Below are 18,435 nucleotides of genomic sequence, written 5' to 3'. Positions count from 1 at the left end.
ATCCGATCCTGGATGACCTCGCCTGTGGCAGACTTCAGAGGGGCAATTTTCTTCTGTGTTGGACCTAGGGCCTGCTTGATACCATCATACATCCCCTTGATGTTGCCCGTGTCAGCTGCGCGTGATCTTGATGCTGGGAAGGCTGGAGCATCTGGTTAGAATCAGGTCAAGCTGGTGCCAGTGCTTTGATCTTGGGTGTCTCCAGGAGACTATGTTGGGGCTTCGTGTTGAAGAACGTGTTGCTGACACAGAGACCGTGAAGGCAGCAAAACTCTAGCAGGTGTTGGCCATTTTCGTTCATCTTCCCAGTGCCGAACTGACCTAAGCAAGTGGGCCACAAACTGTTATCAGCACCAACTCTAGCATTGAAATCGCCAAGGATGAACAATGGCTCTTTTATGGGGATCTTCTTGATAGCGGTGGCCAGGTCATCATAGAATTTGTCTTTGGCTTCTGCTGGAGACGACAGAGTCGGTGCATAAGCACTGATGAGAGTGACAGGTCCTGCTGATGACTGGAGCTGCAGGGACAAAATTCTTTCACTTCCCACAGTAGGTGGGATGATGGATTTCAGCAGGGTATTTCTGACCGCAAAGCCAACACCATGTTCCCTGGTTTCGTTTGGTGATTTTCCCTGCCAGAAAAATGAGAAATTTCTCTCCTTGACAGATCCAGAATCTGGCAGCCTCGTCTCTTGAAGGGCAATGATGTCCATCTGCAGTCTGCGCAGCTCCATGTTGATGACAGCTGTTTTGCGTGCGTCGTTTATTTCTTGCAGGTCATCAGAGAAGCCAGGTGTCATTGTCCTTATTTTCCAGGTGCCCAGCTTTAGGGCAGGAATTTTCTGTTTTCTATTGCATGGTGCAGAGTTGTCGATCCACTTGTCGGTTTTCACCCTAAACTCCACGCACCTCGTGAGGTTAATGGACCGTGGCGAGGCAACACCTTACTGGCTGGGGACTGCCCAGCTTAAGGCGGGCGGTAGCTGCCCAATGAAATGCAATGATCTCTCCCACCGTCGGAAGCAGCCCCTGGCGTCACGCTCTACGCCAATCGAGCGAAGACTTATAACCGGTAACTGCTGCTTCCCGTGTTGTGCTGACGACGTATGGCGAAGTTGGAGTGTCCTCTCCAGTGCGCGAAGCCTGGGTAAAGAAAGTATGGAGGATAGGCTGTTACCCATGCAGCCTCTCCACGTCGCTGGAATGATCCAATGGAAAGGCAGAAGCCAATACGGTTGGTTCCAGCAGCGTCGCAGGAGTTGCCAGAGCGTGACTGTGTTCAGCCATGAACTGCCTCAGGGACTCCGCCTCCTGATTTTGCCTCGAGGTTGACTCCTGAAGCCTTTTCCACAACTGGATGTAGCCACAAGGCAGTGGATCAACTCTTTAATTGCCACTCATTGCACTGCATGGCTCACTGAGGCAGGTAATTGTGCTGCATGCATTAGATTTGGTACTACAACTGTAGAACTCCAAACAATTCAGAAGGTACCACTGATGGGGAAGCAGACGGCTATGCTGAACATACCCATACCTGACTGCAGAGTTTTTGCACATGTGCATGAAGACCCCTTTTTAGTCCTTACCATTTAATGCTATCCAATGGGAGATTTTTCCCCAGAATGTGGACTATTTTATAAATATTAAAATTACCGTACAGCAAAAGTTCTGTTTGTTAGTCCTGAAGAACAGAACACTAAATTCGTGTTCAGTAAGGTATCCGATTCCTGGTACTATCTACCCATATTGTTTCATCATGCAACAAACCACCAATGAAAACTCCATAAAGTAGCCAAATGATCACTTAAAACTATTTTCTACATATTTAACAACATCTGTAAGAGGTAAACAGAACCTTCATGTGGAGAACAGAAGAGAAGACTTCTCTTCTCATGTGGAGAAGAGGACCTTGAGATCCAAGGAGCTGGTGGAGAACAATAGGAGGGTTACTGCCTTCAGGAAGCTCATGAGCAAGGTATCTGGCTGGCCCCTGTGGAAACAGCATATTGGTGTAATGCAGCGTGCTTTTTAGCAGAGGAAAGGGAGAGGAGACTGAAAAAATTCCCAACCAAGGTTATTTACTTTTTCCTATAATAAAAGCAGACAACATTTTGGAGGAATGTAGATGTTACAATGTTTATTTTGACAAATTGGATTTTGTGAGAGCCAGGGTTTAACACTTAAGCAACTCAAGTCATTGCTCAGCTCACCCAATTAGTGACTGTATAAGCAAGATCTTCCCATCATGCTATGCAGCCAATACCTGAAGATTCCTGCAGCAACCTGCACAATTGCATCCCACTTTTAGGCAGATTTACCATTTTCTAAGCAGATAAAGTACCTAGTATGACACACTGCTAAGTGCAGAAAGCTAGTTTCTTTGCTGGATATGGCCCATTAAATTTTTAAATGCAAATTTAGTTCTAATATAGTGAGACTGGAAACAACCAATACTGATTGGTGTGAGATACAAAAGTCTGTCTTATTTCATAGTGTTCTTGCCAACTTCACTGTTATACATTTTAGAGGAGGACAACCACAGTATTTCACAAGAATGCTGTTTCAGCAAGTCTTACACAGAAATAGTCCTGGAATCTTTGGTAAGACAATGCAACCAATTTTATGCTGAAGGGTTAACGCCTGGGATTGACAGAAGGTGTTGCAATGCAGTTCTGCAGATGCTGTTCCATCCATCTCAAGTATGACATAGCACCAACTGAATAGTGGCTTACAAACCTACACAACAGAACCTGGCCCAAGTAACTCCCAACAGATAAACGTTACTCATCACATCCAAAATCTTTTGGCAGTTCACCAAGATATGTGCCAAGAGTTTTTTCCCCCACCCAATCTTGGTGTTTCCAAACCCAAATTACTCTTGCCTGGAGTGCAGAGTGACGTGTTTGCTTTCTCACTTCTATTTCTTGGTGCTAAACAAAGAAGAGTTAAAGCTGCCCAGTGAGCAGTGAGGTTCATATAATGACACTTGCTTTAGACAGGCAGGAAATATAGCATTTTATGTCTTTTTTTAAAATTTTAATTAGACACATTACAATGCACAAGTGTGTCTTTTTAATCAGAATTAACAGGGTACCATTCACAAGATTCAGTTTTCCACACCTATCCCTTACCCCCATCCCTTTAAATCAACGTATAAGTATTCATGGTTCTTACCACTCCCTCCCTTCCCCCTCCCCCATTTAGTTTCCATATGCCTTGGAACTTCAAGATTCTCTGGTGGCTTTTAACTGGTTTAGAAACAAAATTACAGTATCTGTAACAGCTTCAGCTGCATATAAAACCAAGACCTAACTTGCTCAATGCACAGAAATAAGCTACCAATAACAGTTTAGAAAAACGCAAAGTCTGCATAAGAGGGTTACTTCTCCTACATCTATTAGGAAGTTTATAGTTTACTGTTCCCAAAGAATTGCATAAAAGAAACCCCTTTTATTCATTGCTAATTATAAAGAAAGCATTACCAGTACCAGATTTAGGAATGAACTTATTTGTAAGCAACCTCTTGGAATTCCCTTCAACATAAGACTACTAAACAGTGAACAAATGTCTAATTTGATCTATTTAACAAAAGCATGAATCACATCATTTAAGTACCCCATAGTAGGTTGTTTGGAAAGCAGATTTCTTGCTTAGTCATCATAATAAGTTCAAGCTGATATCAAATGAGGAAACAAAATGTATCAAGGGCTACATTCTAATGTCAGGTGTCCAAGTGCAAGACAAAGTAATTGGTTAGGTTCATTCCATAGAGTGAATATCTGAACTGCTGTTTACTTTCAAGCACCAGAAGTACAACTTGTGAACACACTCTTATGTGAATTACTTTAATTTAAGAAAACTATTAGTTAGAAGATGAATGACTGAGTCACAAAGCAAGGGAAATGCGGGTAGTATTACCATGAATGTCCAACCAAGAAATATACATCACTCCTGAGGAAGTTACCTATCACAAGCTCAATGCAGATTAGCAGTTCTTTTGAATAAAAAAGTAAAAAGGAACTGGGGTAGAATTTACACACTTAGCACCTGAGATTAGAATCTAGTTCAAAACGTATTTCGAGTAGTCCAAAAACATAAGCCAGTGTTGCCAGGCAACAAAAATTTAGCATCTATCCCACAATTTTTAACCAGTTCAATTTAATCAGTTTCACTCTATCACTTCAACCCATGCTATCCTGTTTTTTCAAATCAACATTCGCTTTCTAATAAGGTATTTATGTGCCAATGTAGCCAGCATCTGAAGGCTGGTGACCAACGTCTCAAATGTACATTTAAGAAGTTACACAACAGAACTTCACAACAGAGATCAATTATTTTAACTTGCTATAGCAAGTGTGACCATTCAGATCATGTAAAAAACAAAAGTTTTACTGTGATATTTTCACCAGTCTGCAATATAAGAAGACTCTCTGGTACTGCAGATGTCTCCAGTGCATAAATCCAAGGTACAAGCACCTTTGTGTCAAAGACAGAAATGCTGTAATGGTCAGTAGAACAGGCACTCCAAATGAAACAGAACTGAGAGAACACACTTTTTGTTCAAAGACAAAGTGTTTTAGAAAATAAACCAGGCTCAGAGCAAATAGCACAGAGACAAAGAATTTTCTAGGTAATTTAGATTCTGCTAACAGTATTGAAGATTGGTTTTAAAATAACGACACTTGGTTTTTGGCAGGGGGAGAAGTCCACTTAAGTTTTTATAAGGCAGGTAAAACAAGGTATTGAAAACAGAACTTCTACAAGTGTTTGACCTGTGATATTGTAAAATCAAAGTACTATTTTATTAAATGAGTTATTTTACACAATATGAACATCAATATAATTACAACTGTAAAAAATTTAAGAATGAACCAATTTTCAGATTTCCAAGTAGGGCACAACTGTACAGTTACATAGATTTGTCTTTACATGAAGCCCAAGAGGAACAGCATAAAAATATGAATGTTTCTATAGCCCCTTCATTTTTGCTGATCAACAGTTTGTTAGAAAAGCAGCTGTAGGTTTATTATGCAATGTCTGACAGTAGAAGAGTCAATATGTTCCATGAATTCACCTGCAAGATAAGAATAACTTTGTCAGAAGAAATCATTGTATGATTGTATCTATTAATTAGCATCCAATGACTAAGTAATGCTGTTTCATAATTAAGTGAACCTCCCTGAAACTTCATAACAAAACTAGCTGAAAGCAGCAACTAAAATTTTAGGATACATTTTATGTTTCCCCATTGTTCTATTGCCAATATGGCAACTGTCCATGTTCCTGTGCGACAGCCTAACTACACTAGGTGAAGGAGTTCTAAATATGACAAGAAAAACAAAATTCATTTGAGCACGTGCCTTTTACACTTAAGTTAACTCCATATTTCAAATTCATCTACAAATATTGTAAATACAAAGCCAAAATTTAAAGTAATCTTAGATTCATTTGTAGCACAGGTTTTTTGTTTTTTTTAAATGAAGAACTAGTTAAATGGTAAATTCACCTGTGAACTTTATGCCTGAACATCAGCCAGTTCTGGAGGGAGCGGAGTCTTCGGATGCTTACTCTCAAAGTGCTGTTTGAAGGTCTTGGGATCTGGCATCTGTGTCTGATTAAGGAGAGAAGGAAGCTTTATGCAAGAGAAAAGACAGACCTCAAGATTGCATTCTCTCTGAAACATCCAGGTTAGTTCTTATGGATTAATAGCAAGCTGTTGGGCAGTACGTCTCCCACTCTTTACCATATATTTTCCATGTGCCCTGTTACTATAATTTTGTGTTCAAGACTTCCTTGACTATTACTTGAACTGAATTCATCTGCTTCAGAAATACTGGTAAACTGACTGGTAGAAGATTTAGGATGGGCAAAAGGAGATGGTACTTATTCATGGGGGACAGGTCTTTCAGTGGTTGCAAGTCATGATAGCTGGGCACCAACTCCAAGTTCAATAGTGGCATGCCTCTGACTATTAGCTGCAGGGGAGCAGTGACAGAGGGATGTCTTTTTCTTCTGCTTGTGGACTTCCCAGAGGCAGCTAATGGGCCACATTCTGTGGGAAACAGAATGCTGGACCAGAAGGGCCTTTGGCCAAATCCAGTAGTTCTTAATTTTAAAAGTTACTGTTTTTTTAATGTTGGGCACTAAAATGCACCATATAAATATATGCATTTGTATATAAGCATTTGTATTTAAAATGTGTATTTAAGAAGTGTTACTTTTATGCCTGAAAATTAGTCATATGAAGTCATATGAAGCTACTCTGGATAGCCCAATAATTTCATTTCATTTTTCAACAATAATTCTAATTCAAGTTGGCATGCTGCTGTCATTTCCTTAACACCACTGACTGGTGTCCATCACAGAAATTCAGTTTTACTACTATGAATATTTAGATCTATATGAAAACATCTAACCTCCCTTTAGGTCTACAATTCACTTTTCCACAAAACATAAATCTGCCATAACAGATCCTAACAGCTTAAATAAAGGGCTGATACAAAGTAATCTGAAAGCCCTTTTACTGCGTGAAAAGCACAAAGACATACAACTGTTATCCAGCAGTTAAGAACAATTGAGTCTTCAACAGGCTGGCATTACATGAGCCCACAGAGTTGCCCTTTTTATTATCACTTACATAAATACTACAATTAACAAGCGGGACACCCACCAAATTTGCAAATGCAAAACATGATCTGGAAAAGGCATCTTGCTATATACCAACCCCAACCATTGCTTCCTACCCAAACAAAACATTTGAGAATGTTCCTGCTTTGCCAAGAGTTGCACTCATTCAGCTGTATGTCTGGGCAGGAAGGGTGGGATTGTTCTTCACCTCTGTATAACAGGGATGGTCACTTGACTGGGGTTGAATCGAGTCACACAAAAAAGCTGTTTTTGATTACCCAAGTCATGGATGTCAATGACCCCAACTCAAATTGCAACTTGGGGCCAGTGACTCTAAAAATGAGTCTAGACTTGAAATGACTCAAGTCCCTAGTGTGGACCCTTGCGGCTGCACAGTGCAGCAACCCACTGCAGTGCCAACTCCAAATGCTTGGCAATGATGTCAACACTGAGCTTCCAGGTTGCTGAACTCCACACTGCATGGAATTCAGCAGGGAGGTGCGTAGTTAGAGGGAGCAGGGTATGCATTTCAGAATATTGCCCAAAGCACTGCAAAGCACAGATGCTTCCTTCACCCTGACTAGTCAAGCTCCTGAGTAGCAATAATTCGTTACACCATATTGGTACATGTTGTCAGAAGCTTCAAAGTGTTAGTAGCACAGGGCATGTGACTTCTCAAGTGCTGCAAAACTGATCAGGAGTCATAAAGCACATAAATGAATCTTCATTGGAAACTAGCTGGGTGCTACACCATATTTTGATTTAGCAACACAGAATGCCCAGCAGTGATATTATGTTTTGAGGGAAGGACATAGAAGGAATACTTATATAAATAGGAAGACTTATACAAATAAATGGGAAAAGGGGGGATTGATACAATTACTTCCGCTGCCGCCAAAGGCACATCAAAACCCGTGTATTCAAGCAAACTTGTTATGCAAATAAACCAAGACTTTCGTGGCTAGATGAGTCTAAAACATAATAAAAAATGTTGCTTGAATCTTCAAGCCACAGATTAAAACACATTGTAGGATCTAGTTCCAATGTTTCACTTTCAACTGTGGAAAGCATCTTCAGGAGATACAAAGAATTTTGTGTGCTTGATGATCTGGGTAACAATCCTTTTTGTAAATAGCCCAAGTATCTAACTGGTCTCATCTGCTAGCTGGCCACAGGCTTAAGCCAATTAGATACTTACTTGGGCTAACTACAGAAAGGAATGTTACCCAGAACATCAAGCAGAGGATAGAAAATTCTTTGTAACCCCCTGCAGATGCTTTCCACAGTTGAAAGTAAAACGTTGGTACTAGATCCTACAATGTGTTTTAATCAATGGCTTGAAACTCAAGCAACGTTTTTAATTGTTTTAAACCTTGTTATGGTTGTCCTCCTCTGTACGTTCTATGAAGGAGACATCTGGTGATCTCTCAAAAGTGAGGGCACAAAGACTAAAAAAATAACTAATCCACCCTCTTACATGGTATTTCTCCCATCTCCAGAGGTTATGTTCTACAAAAAACAACACACACAGAAGGGCGCTTTTGATCATTTCAACGTTTTTATACTGCAAGAATCTAACTCCTGGCTTACAAATTTTGCCACAGGAACATGCTGCTTTCAGAACCTCTTACCCTACAGACGGTGCAGGTATATATTAAAGCAGCCTTTGCGGCAGCCTTCTGATCATGGCCTTGTTTCTTCTTCTGTCCAGCTTGCTTTTTGGCATTTTTCTGCTGTGATTGGATCTTCTGCTGCCCACGAGCCATATCTAAAAATAAGTGCAAAAAGCATTATAGCAGATTATTCATACACAGTACAATTATCTGCATCTTTGCTCACCCCAAGTTTAAAAACTCACTCCCTGGCAAGCATGTGTGATTGCAGCCTTAAAAAACTTGCAGCCATTCTTGAAAAAGCAAATCCATCCCAAACCTGTTGAAGTTCTTTGGTAATTCAGATTGTGAGCCCTTTTGGGACAGGGAGACATTCGTTTGTTTGATTTTCTCTGTAAAGTGCTTTGTGAACTTTCCACTGAAAAGCAGTATATAAATACTGTTAAATAATAATAATTCCCCATTCAACTACTAATAAGAACATAAGAACATAAGAACAGCCCCACTGGATCAGGCCATAGGCCCATCTAGTCCAGCTTCCTGTATCTCACAGCGGCCCACCAAATGCCCCAGGGAGCACACCAGATAACAAGAGACCTCATCCTGGTGCCCTCCCCTACATCTGGCATTCTGACATAACCCATTTCTAAAATCAGGAGGTTGCGCAAACACATCATGGCTTGTACCCCATAATGGATTTTTCCTCCAGAAACTCGTCCAATCCCCTTTTAAAGGCGTCTAGGCTAGACGCCAGCACCACATCCTGTGGCAAGGAGTTCCACAGACCGACCACACGCTGAGTAAAGAAATATTTTCTTTTGTCTGTCCTAACCCGCCCAACACTCAATTTTAGTGGATGTCCCCTGGTTCTGGTATTATGTGAGAGTGTAAAGAGCATCTCCCTATCCACTCTGTCCATCCCCTGCATAATTTTGTATGTCTCAATCATGTCCCCCCTCAAGCGTCTCTTTTCTAGGCTGAAGAGGCCCAAACGCCGTAGCCTTTCCTCATAAGGAAGGTGCCCCAGCCCCGTAATCATCTTAGTCGCTCTCTTTTGCACCTTTTCCATTTCCACTGTGTCTTTTTTGAGATGCGGCGACCAGAACTGGACACAATACTCCAGGTGTGGCCTTACCATAGATTTGTACAACGGCATTATAATACTAGCCGTTTTGTTCTCAATACCCTTCCTAATGATCCCAAGCATAGAATTGGCCTTCTTCACTGCCGCCGCACATTGGGTCGACACTTTCATCGACCTGTCCACCACCACCCCAAGATCTCTCTCCTGATCTGTCACAGACAGCTCAGAACCCATCAGCCTATATGTGAAGTTTTGATTTTTTGCCCCAATGTGCATGACAACTACTAGTAGCTTCACAGATGTCTGACACTTCAGAGTCACTCTCATATGCTTTAGTAAAGCAACAATAAACAAGAGGTTTCTTATTCATAAAAGGCAAAGAATTCAGGCTTCAACACCTAATTTTATTATTACAGAGCAAACTAAGGGCAGAACAAAATGCTACAAGAAAATACAAGGCTGGTGCTGAAACTGATAGACCCAAGTTGAGTATCCTTTATGGCATTTACCCCCATTTCAAGGTCATTAGTAGTGTGCGTTCCCCTGTGCCCACCAGCCGATTATGTTTTTGCAATCCATTGTTTACAGTACTCTCCTACTGTAAGTAGCTCAGTGCACACTACTCTAGTTAAAAGGGAAAAATAATTGAGCAGCTACTAAAGTGGGGGTTGGGAGAGAAGCACTAAGAAATACCAACTACATTTGAGCATAAGTTGATCTCACAGATAACTCAAGGTCAGGTTTTCCTAAAAAAAAATATCAAGGAATTTTCTATGACCCTTGGATAAGTTAGGGGGTTAAACTTAGGGGAGTGTCTGACTATAGTTTTGTCTGATTTTACCCAAAGCCAGATCCTGAAAAATAATCTACCAGTAATTGTTATCCATGAACTATAGTCTCTATTAAAAATATAGTAGAAGATCATAACATACATTTTTATTCATTAACTTTTTAAATTCTGGTCTTCACAACCTTTGTGTAAACACTATCAGAATAAGTGCATTCAGGATGACCACAATGGGGGACAGTGCGCCTATACCTTTAACCATCCTAGAGAAGAAGGAATTTTGGCAGGTGCTGCTCAACATGGAAGGGTTTAAAAAGCTGCACCTTCCAAAATCCCCTCTTCTCTACAAAAGTAGGCATTCTGTACTCCACTGCATCTGGTCACCTTGAGTGTACTGTAAACAGCATACCAGTAGTAATCATTAATCAAATCCTTCTTTAAGGTGCCTGGTGTGTTAAGCCAGAGGCTCTCTATATAACATAACATATAACACATAACTAGGAGTGTGCAATTCAAGTCACAGTGGAGAGATAAGCAATAAGGAATGACTGTGAGCAAGTGCAGCTACACATAGTTGCCACCTATTTACTCAGAAGTCGACCCATTGCTTCCCATGGTGTTATTCTTAAGTAAAGGTGCACTGAATTGTAGCCTGGGACTTTGTTCCAAATAGAAATGAGGATTACATCCTGGTGTTTAAAAAAACCAGACTTCTGCCAAACATTTGCAAAATGGAACAAAGCTGCAGAAGGGTCTGCTAAAGAGAATGAGGCCTGCTTGATTTCAGTGGAAACCTTCAGCTCTGGCTTACGTTTTTTCTCAGGAGGAGAATAAAAGGTTAACTTTGGCTGCAGCTTCTAGCCTCATTGCCTAGGAGACAAATAGCCCTGTTTTCTTGCTTCTCCTGGTGCTGGACTTGCCTGAAGTATCCTGACCCATGAGTGACGTCAAAAATAAGGCAAGGAGATGATCTAAACTTAATTTATTGGCAGAAATTTCTCACCCTACAGGCCGGGATCTGTGGTAGGTTCCTTACCACTAGGTGAGCAAAAGGAAAGGAAAAACCAAAATGGTCAGACTCTAGAGAGATGGACAGTACTGGTAAATGTCTACAGCAAAGGCAGGTAGGTAAGCAGTGTGCCAGACATGCCAGAATACAATGATCTGTGGTTAACCAGTACTTATATATATATATACTAATATGCATACAGTAGGACCTCAGTATCTGTGGGGGATCCATTTCTGGAGCCCTGTGAATAATGAAATCTGCAGGAAGGACCTTAAGAACCTCCTGGATGCAACTTCCAGTCACATCTGGGAGCTGTTCTGAGGCCTAGGGAGGCCATGTGTGACCTCCCTGGGCCTCAGACGGTCTTCTGGGGGCCACTGAAATACAACAAAAACTGAAAGGTCTGAGGCCTCAGAACACTTCCCACTGCCAGATACAACTGGAAGACCTTTCCAGTAACTTCTAGGAGGTTAAGGGAGGTCCTCCAACAGTTGGTTACCTGCACCGAGTCAAATCTGCATGTAGCGAACCCTCAGATAACCTGTAGGAGATCCCAATGATGAACCACCAACACAATTAAAATGTTAGGATCTGCCAGCATACATCCACAGCAGGTTGTACCCAGTTTTGACACACAAGTAGTGTAACCTTTCTAGCTATTTCCAAAGAACTGCAAGAACTACGTGCAAGACCATGTATTATTAAAGCAAATGGACAAGTTCAGATTCACACAAGCATTACAAACATAGCCTCAACATCTGTAATAGCTTCATGTTAATATATTGCTTCAACATGTTCACCTACAGCAGCTAAACTCAAAAAATCTGCAGATCTTGCATCCACAGTTTCACTTATCTATGGATGTGACTCCCCCATGCCCATTAGCTTGTTTAAAGACTTACCCCAGCCAAAATGCCTTGCTTAAGCAGGTCACTATAAGCTTAGAAGGTCATAGTGACATTCAGGCTGCCTCCTGGCAGTTGTTATGTTCTTCACAGGTAGTGCTATGGCCTAATGCAGCTCAGAATGCAATCCAACCTTCTTTGGTTGGCAGAGGGCAGAATTGGTGGAGGCCTCCTCTGCTGTGTCCTAATCCCCCTTCTTGGGCTTCCTGGCCTTACACTGGGCTTCCTCGATTTGTGGCAGCTAAACAGCTGGAGCGGATCCAAGAAGCCCCTAGTGTTGCCTGGGATTCAACACAGGGTAAGAGGAAATACATCCCCTTAGACCTCCAGCCACCTTCTAACCTGCACTGGATACAGCACAGGCAATGCAGCCTGCCTGGGCTGGCACAGGTTAAGACTGGGTTGCCCAAATCTAGATACAAGGAAGGTAAGGAATGTGAAAACAAGGATAAACTGGGGGGAAGCAGTGTAATTATTTCAGGTTCAAGTACTTAAGCGTGGTTACAACAGGATAACTTTCCTGATAGTCACTCCTCACGGGGTTTGATGCTATTACCCTCTGCCCTTGTTCATGTTACCAGTACCTTCTGTCACAGTAATTTCTAGGCATAATTGGCTTGATGGCGATGTGCTTAATTTAAGAAGTATATATCCCACTATTTACTCCAAAATTTTCATGACTGCTTACAAAGCCTGTCATCAAAATTAAATGGTACTCCATAAAAATGACTAAAGCTCATACAATTACAGTATTATATTTCATGTGAGTAAAGACAATAGTTGAAGCAAAAGACATACATTACTTTGATGCACACCTATACTGTTGGAATTAAGGGATCTTCCACCAAAGGCCAACCAAACATTTGTGCTTACCAGCTCCCTCTCTTCAGTGGTGGGGGACTTCTCTAACTTCATACTGTACTGTAAAGTCAGAGACAATCTCTTCGAGCTTAAAGAGTATGTATGCACAGAAATTAGCCCTAGCCTTCCTCTTATCATGGAGCTAGAAGGGGATGTGCGGATTTGTCTGTTTGGCCACTATGTCTGTCAAGTGCTTTTCACCTCCCTTTGAGCTCTAAGTGGCTTGCAAGCACAACCTTCAACAACTTCCCTTTCCTTCTAACTTTGAAGCTGAGGGGAGGGAGAGAAAGCATAGCACAGCTATGATCCTCACTTCCCCCCCACACCTTCAAAACTGGGAGACAGCCGAGGCTTGTCGCACTCACCACAGTGAGCAGAGCAAAACATGGACACCTGCAAGAGAGGCATTCTGTTTTGTTGGTACCTTGTAGGAGAGAAAGAAATTGGCTTGCCTCTTAAGATGGTGTCTGCCTCCTGCCATTTCTAACCAGCACTTGCATTAAATTGCTTAAAAAAATCTACTGCCAATTCATATGGTGGTCCAATTAATCAAAAGTGTTGCCTTCTCCCCCCCAATTCAATTATATGTGGCAGCACCAACGCTGAAGAAATGTACTACTTAAATATAAAATAATCAAAATCTAATGTTTCAACAGACCTTAGCAAAAAAACTAATCAACAAAAACAAGGAAAAAACTATATCCCTTTGGCTCATTCACTACAGACTAGTTACTTTGTTTTGAAAGTTACGCTGTTTTATCTAAGGTGATGGCTACTGAATATCTCAGTTACTAAAGAACTAATTTGTTACAAGACATTAGTAAATACCTATACCAGCTTTCTTGGTGTGGAAGGTGAAAATGAACTAAGACATGGAAGTGCATCTGATGATGTAGACTGCTGTAAAGTCCACAAAAACCTATGCCAAAATAAACTAGTTAGTCTTTAAAGGCGCCAAAATAAGATTTGTCACTTCTGCTGCAACAGACTAACACTGCTATCTCTCTGGAAGTAAATTGATTTTCACTGCAATATGACATTCTATGGTTATCAGAGCCTGGACTCACAGTTCATCTCTCTTCATACCTGTTCCTAGGAGAGACATATAGGGAAGGTTTATTCCAGATGAGTAACCCAACAACTTATTATCTTCCCTTCCTTCTCAGCTTCCAAACAGCACCTCTTAAAGCGCATACCAGCAAAGTGATTCAGGAGGGCAAAGTAGACAAGACTTGCAGGCATGTAGGTTACTACTATTTACCACTTGCAATGTGTTATTTTACGGCCTTTGTGCTTAACCTTGCAGCAACTCTTAGCAATCCCTTATTCTCAGGTTTCAGAGGTAAAACTGAGGCTGCAAGGAGGACATCCCACATAGTGAACACATGAACCCAGGGCTCTCAGATACAAGCTAAGCTATATGACAGATCAGTCTCTCATTTCAGTATCATCAACAGCCTACCTTATTTTTACAATCCATAAATCTAGTTTTGAATCTTTTGCCTTACACATTCACAGGTCCTCCAAACCCAAGTTTTGATTACATGGACTCCCATTTGCTTTATGACAGTATCAAACCTAAGTATTTTAATGGGTTTTTGGATAGCTGGAGGAGTGTAACTGCCAAACTGTGGACTTTTCCAATTCAAATCTCATCTCTGCCATGAACTCACTACATGGCCTTAACCAAGCCACTCCTTCTCAGCCTCAGCTGCAATATATGAATACTACTGGTATTACATAACAGGGCTGTAGCAGGAACAATGTATGTGAAGTCCTTTGCACATTCAGAAAACCCTGGATACAGGTTAGTATTATACTTTAGCTCTTTTTCCCACCAAAATGGTCCGGCTATTATCTGTAAATTATTACAATGGTGATCAATTGGCATTTAAACATTTACTGCTGATATCCTGGGGTGTTTTCCTTCTCAACTAAAACTCATTTTATCATGCCTACAAAAAGATTATAGAAACAGACAATTAAAGAAACAGCCTGGACAGATGTTCACTCTAATGGCAACTATATTAACCCTTGCAACTATCATCCATATCCAATTGCTGAGTCCCAAAACAAAGTTTACTGTCGTAATGCCAAACAGCAAGAACCCTTTGGGAGTTGCACAAAACTGCATGTTATCCGATACTTCCTTGTTTTCAACCAGATCTGGATCCTCACAAATGTACAGAGCTTCTAACTGTGCAAACAGAAAAAAGGACTACAAAATCCATTCTTGGGCAATGTCCATATGTTTGTATTAGAAAGGAGTACAAAACTCAGTTTAAACATAACCCATAAACCCATGTACCATTTAGTGCTCCTTAATATCATGAGAAATCAACAGCTACACAATTTTCAGAAGCGTTTGAAACTACAAGGTGAACAAGCCTTCCAAGCTAAGTATACAAACTTCAGAAAAAAAGGAAAATAGCTTAAACTGTCAAACATGTCCCCTCATACAAGAACTTGTTCTCTAGGAGGAAATACCTAAGTTCGAGAACTGCCAGAGCATGTGACTGAGAAACAAATGGTAACTGAGGTTTCATATCTCAGGTCTGACACCAACAGCTGCCTTTTATTCACGTAGCTGAACAGATAAATTACACAGGCCTACAAAACTGAGGGTCAGAAAAGTTTTTCCCAAACTTTATGGTGGTTTGATATGAATCTAGGGTGCTGACTCCAAAAATGGCATCTGTTTTGCCCTATCACATCTAGTTTTTGAGATATAGTATAGCCTCATTAGTGAATGGTTCAAGCAGCTTCCTCATGAGGAAGCCATGGTGTAGGCTTCCTCATGAGGAAGCTGCTTGAACCACTGACTAAAGAGGCTATATTATATCTCAAAAACTAGTTGTGATAGGGCAAAACGGATGCCATTTTTGGAGTCAGCACCCCAAATATACCCAGGAATTGGTGTAACGTTTAAGGGAGCAAAATTGGCCTGTGTTACCATTCAACTTCATTTGAACTCACTGATCTAACTTTATATTTACTCCTTGCTATGTGATAGAATGTTGCATGTCTATGTACGTATAGACACATGTACTTACAGACATATAAGCCCCCTTTTAAGCTATTTCAGTGGAGATGAACAGCAGCAGGCTCAGACCCACCACATGACAGCAAGGAAAAGACTTTACTAACAAAAAAAGCAAAGATCAGGAATAACGTTAGTACAAAAATAATGTAGGTACAAAATGTTGGTACATGTGTGGTCAGTGAATTATTGCTTCTCTTATTTTGTACCCTCACATGCAAGAGTTCAAGATGAAAGAAGGAGAACTTACCACCCCCCAATCTGGCTTTTTACATCATCTGGTCATAATATACTGCAGAATGCTGAAAGTTATTTTACAGAGGAAAAAAGGCCTTATTAAAGGCAATTTAGTTTCACAAAGTTGACAACCATCACCAGTTCAAGGTAAATAGGTGTTCCCAGAAAACCCAAGGCTGTTTAGCATCATCTCCAGAATTAAGTACACCCAGATGGCAATCCTCACACTGGGAATACTGCTGCAAAACTGTGACGCTTTACTTTCTTTCAGACACTATTTAAAGTTGTTGCTTTATTCAGGTCTTTCTGTTATAGAGACATTATTTTTAAGGAACATTATCCAACTCCCACAAAGCCACCTCCAGTTGGTAAACAACTGCCCAATGAAGGTTTTCAGGGGGGCCAAGCAACACCCCCAGGACCCTTGTAGCCAGGGGACTCACAGCCTGATCCGATTCCTGTCTACTCAGAAGTTCCATTACAGTCAATGGGGCTCACTCCTCAGAAAGTGACAACAGGATTGCACACTGAGAGCCCAATCCTAGGCATGTCTACTCAGAAGTAAGTTCCATTATAGTCAATGGGGCTTATCCCTAGGAAAGTGTCAACAGAATTGCAGCCTTGAGCCCAAGCCTATGCATGTCTACTTAGAAGTAAGTTTCATTAAAGTCAATGGGGCTTACTCCTAGGAAAGTGCGGACAGGATGGCAGCCTCAGAGCCCAATTCTGTGCCTGTCTACTCAAAAGTAAGTTCCATTACAGTCAATGGGGCTTACGCCCAGGAAAGTGGGGACAGGATGGCAGCCTCAGGGAGCAGGCAGGAAGACAGCCCCCCCCCCCAGAGCAAGGCCATCAGCAGCCACCCCATCACATGCCTGCCCACCCCACGCACCCAGCACCTCGGAGGGGAAGGGGAGCACGCACGCACGCACGCAGCCCCCCTCCCCCTCACAGGGCCAGGCCTGCCACCGACAGGCCCAAGCCAGCCTTCAACCAGGTCAGCGGCGGGGGGCTTCAGCTCCCTCCCAAGAGGCTGCCAGCCGAGCCCTCCCGCGGCCTCCTCCCGAGCCCAGCTTCGGTGTGCCGTAGCGAGCCGTGCCCCGCCCTCCCCGCACTCACCCGGGCTGTGAGGTGCCGCCTACGAGGCGCCAGTCGACGGCTAGGGAAGGCTCCGCGCGGAGCGGCGCGGCCCAGCAGCTGCTGCCGCCGCCGCCTGCTCAAGTAGGCTGAAGCGTCCGTCTGTCCGTCAGCGGCTCCTCCTCCGACGCAGCACACACCCTGCGCACGCGCGGCCCCGCCCCCGCCGCCCAGGTCCAGGCCAGGCTGCTCCCAACAACGCCTTATTCGGCGGCGCCTCCCCGTTACATAACGCGGGCGGGAGAGAGAGCGCCAGTGCGCATGCGTGTGGTGGCCCGCAGTGGGCAAGGAAAGCCTTGAAGGGATGGGGCAGCCCTCAAAGCCGGTTCACAGGGCGCTGCCCCCCCCCCGCCCGGCAGGCCTCCTGCTTTACAGAGCACACAGGAGGCTGAAGGGAAGCCAGAGACACTGACTGCTCCAGCCTGGAGGGCAGCACAGACCTATGAGGACACACTAGGGAGGGGCATGTGGTGGCTGGGGAGCCATAAGAACATAAGAACAGCCCCACTGGATCAGGCCATGGCCCATCTAGTCCAGCTTCCTGTATCTCACAGCGGCCCACCAAATGCCCCAGGGAGCACACCAGATAACAAGAGACCTGCATCCTGGTGCCCTCCCATGCATCTGACATAGCCCATTTCTAAAATCAGGAGGTTGCACATACACATCATGGCCTGTAACCTGTAATGGATTTTTCCTCCAGAAACTTGTCCAATTCCCTTTTAAAGGCATCCAGGCCAGATACCGTCACCACATCCTGTGGCAAGGAGTTCCACAGACCAACCACATGCTGAGTAAAGAAATATTTTCTTTTGTCTACTAACTCTCCCAACACTCAATTTTAGTGGATGTCCCCTGGTTCTGGTGTTATGTGAGAGTGTAAAGAGCATCTCTCTATCCACTCTGTCCATCCCCTGCATAATTTTGTATGTTTCAATCATGTCCCCCGAGGCGCCTCTTTTCTAGTCTGAAGAGGCCCAATCACCGTAGCCTTTCCTCATAAGGAAGGAGCCCCAGGCCCGTAATCATCTTAGTCACTCACTTTTGCACCTTTTCCATTTTCACTATGTCTTTTTTGAGATGCGGTGACCAGAACTGGACACAATACTCCAGGTGTGGCCTTACCATCGATT

At 42.7% G+C, this 18,435-nt stretch overlaps 1 protein-coding gene across 1 annotated transcript; it reads right to left on the bottom strand.

The window, feature by feature from the left end:
- Positions 1 to 2,111: 2,111 nt before the first annotated feature.
- On the bottom strand, positions 2,112 to 17,422 carry ZNF706 (zinc finger protein 706). Its single transcript, XM_066624285.1, has 4 exons — positions 17,285 to 17,422; positions 8,261 to 8,397; positions 5,509 to 5,613; positions 2,112 to 5,076 (listed from the first exon to the last, which is right to left on the bottom strand). Exons 2-3 carry the CDS (start codon positions 8,393 to 8,395, stop codon positions 5,518 to 5,520), a joined length of 231 nt encoding a protein of 76 aa, XP_066480382.1. The 5' UTR covers positions 8,396 to 8,397; positions 17,285 to 17,422; the 3' UTR covers positions 2,112 to 5,076; positions 5,509 to 5,517.
- Positions 17,423 to 18,435: the final 1,013 nt, after the last annotated feature.

The sequence above is a fragment of the Tiliqua scincoides genome, chromosome 4, assembly GCF_035046505.1.
Source record: "Tiliqua scincoides isolate rTilSci1 chromosome 4, rTilSci1.hap2, whole genome shotgun sequence".
Classification (NCBI taxonomy): Eukaryota; Metazoa; Chordata; class Lepidosauria; order Squamata; family Scincidae; genus Tiliqua; species Tiliqua scincoides.
The sequence above is the reverse complement of the archived record's forward strand: the minus strand, read 5'-3'. Positions and strand labels throughout refer to the sequence as shown.

What these genes read in the sequence shown, in the direction of transcription:
- ZNF706 (XM_066624285.1), bottom strand. Translation starts at nt 8,395, where the DNA reads ATGGCTCGTGGGCAGCAGAAGATCCAATCACAGCAGAAAAATGCCAAA. An exon ending in ATACCTGCACCGTCTGTAGG is followed by an intron (nt 5,614 to 8,260) that starts GTAAGAGGTTCT and finishes CTCCTTAATCAG; the next exon opens with ACACAGATGCCAGATCCCAA.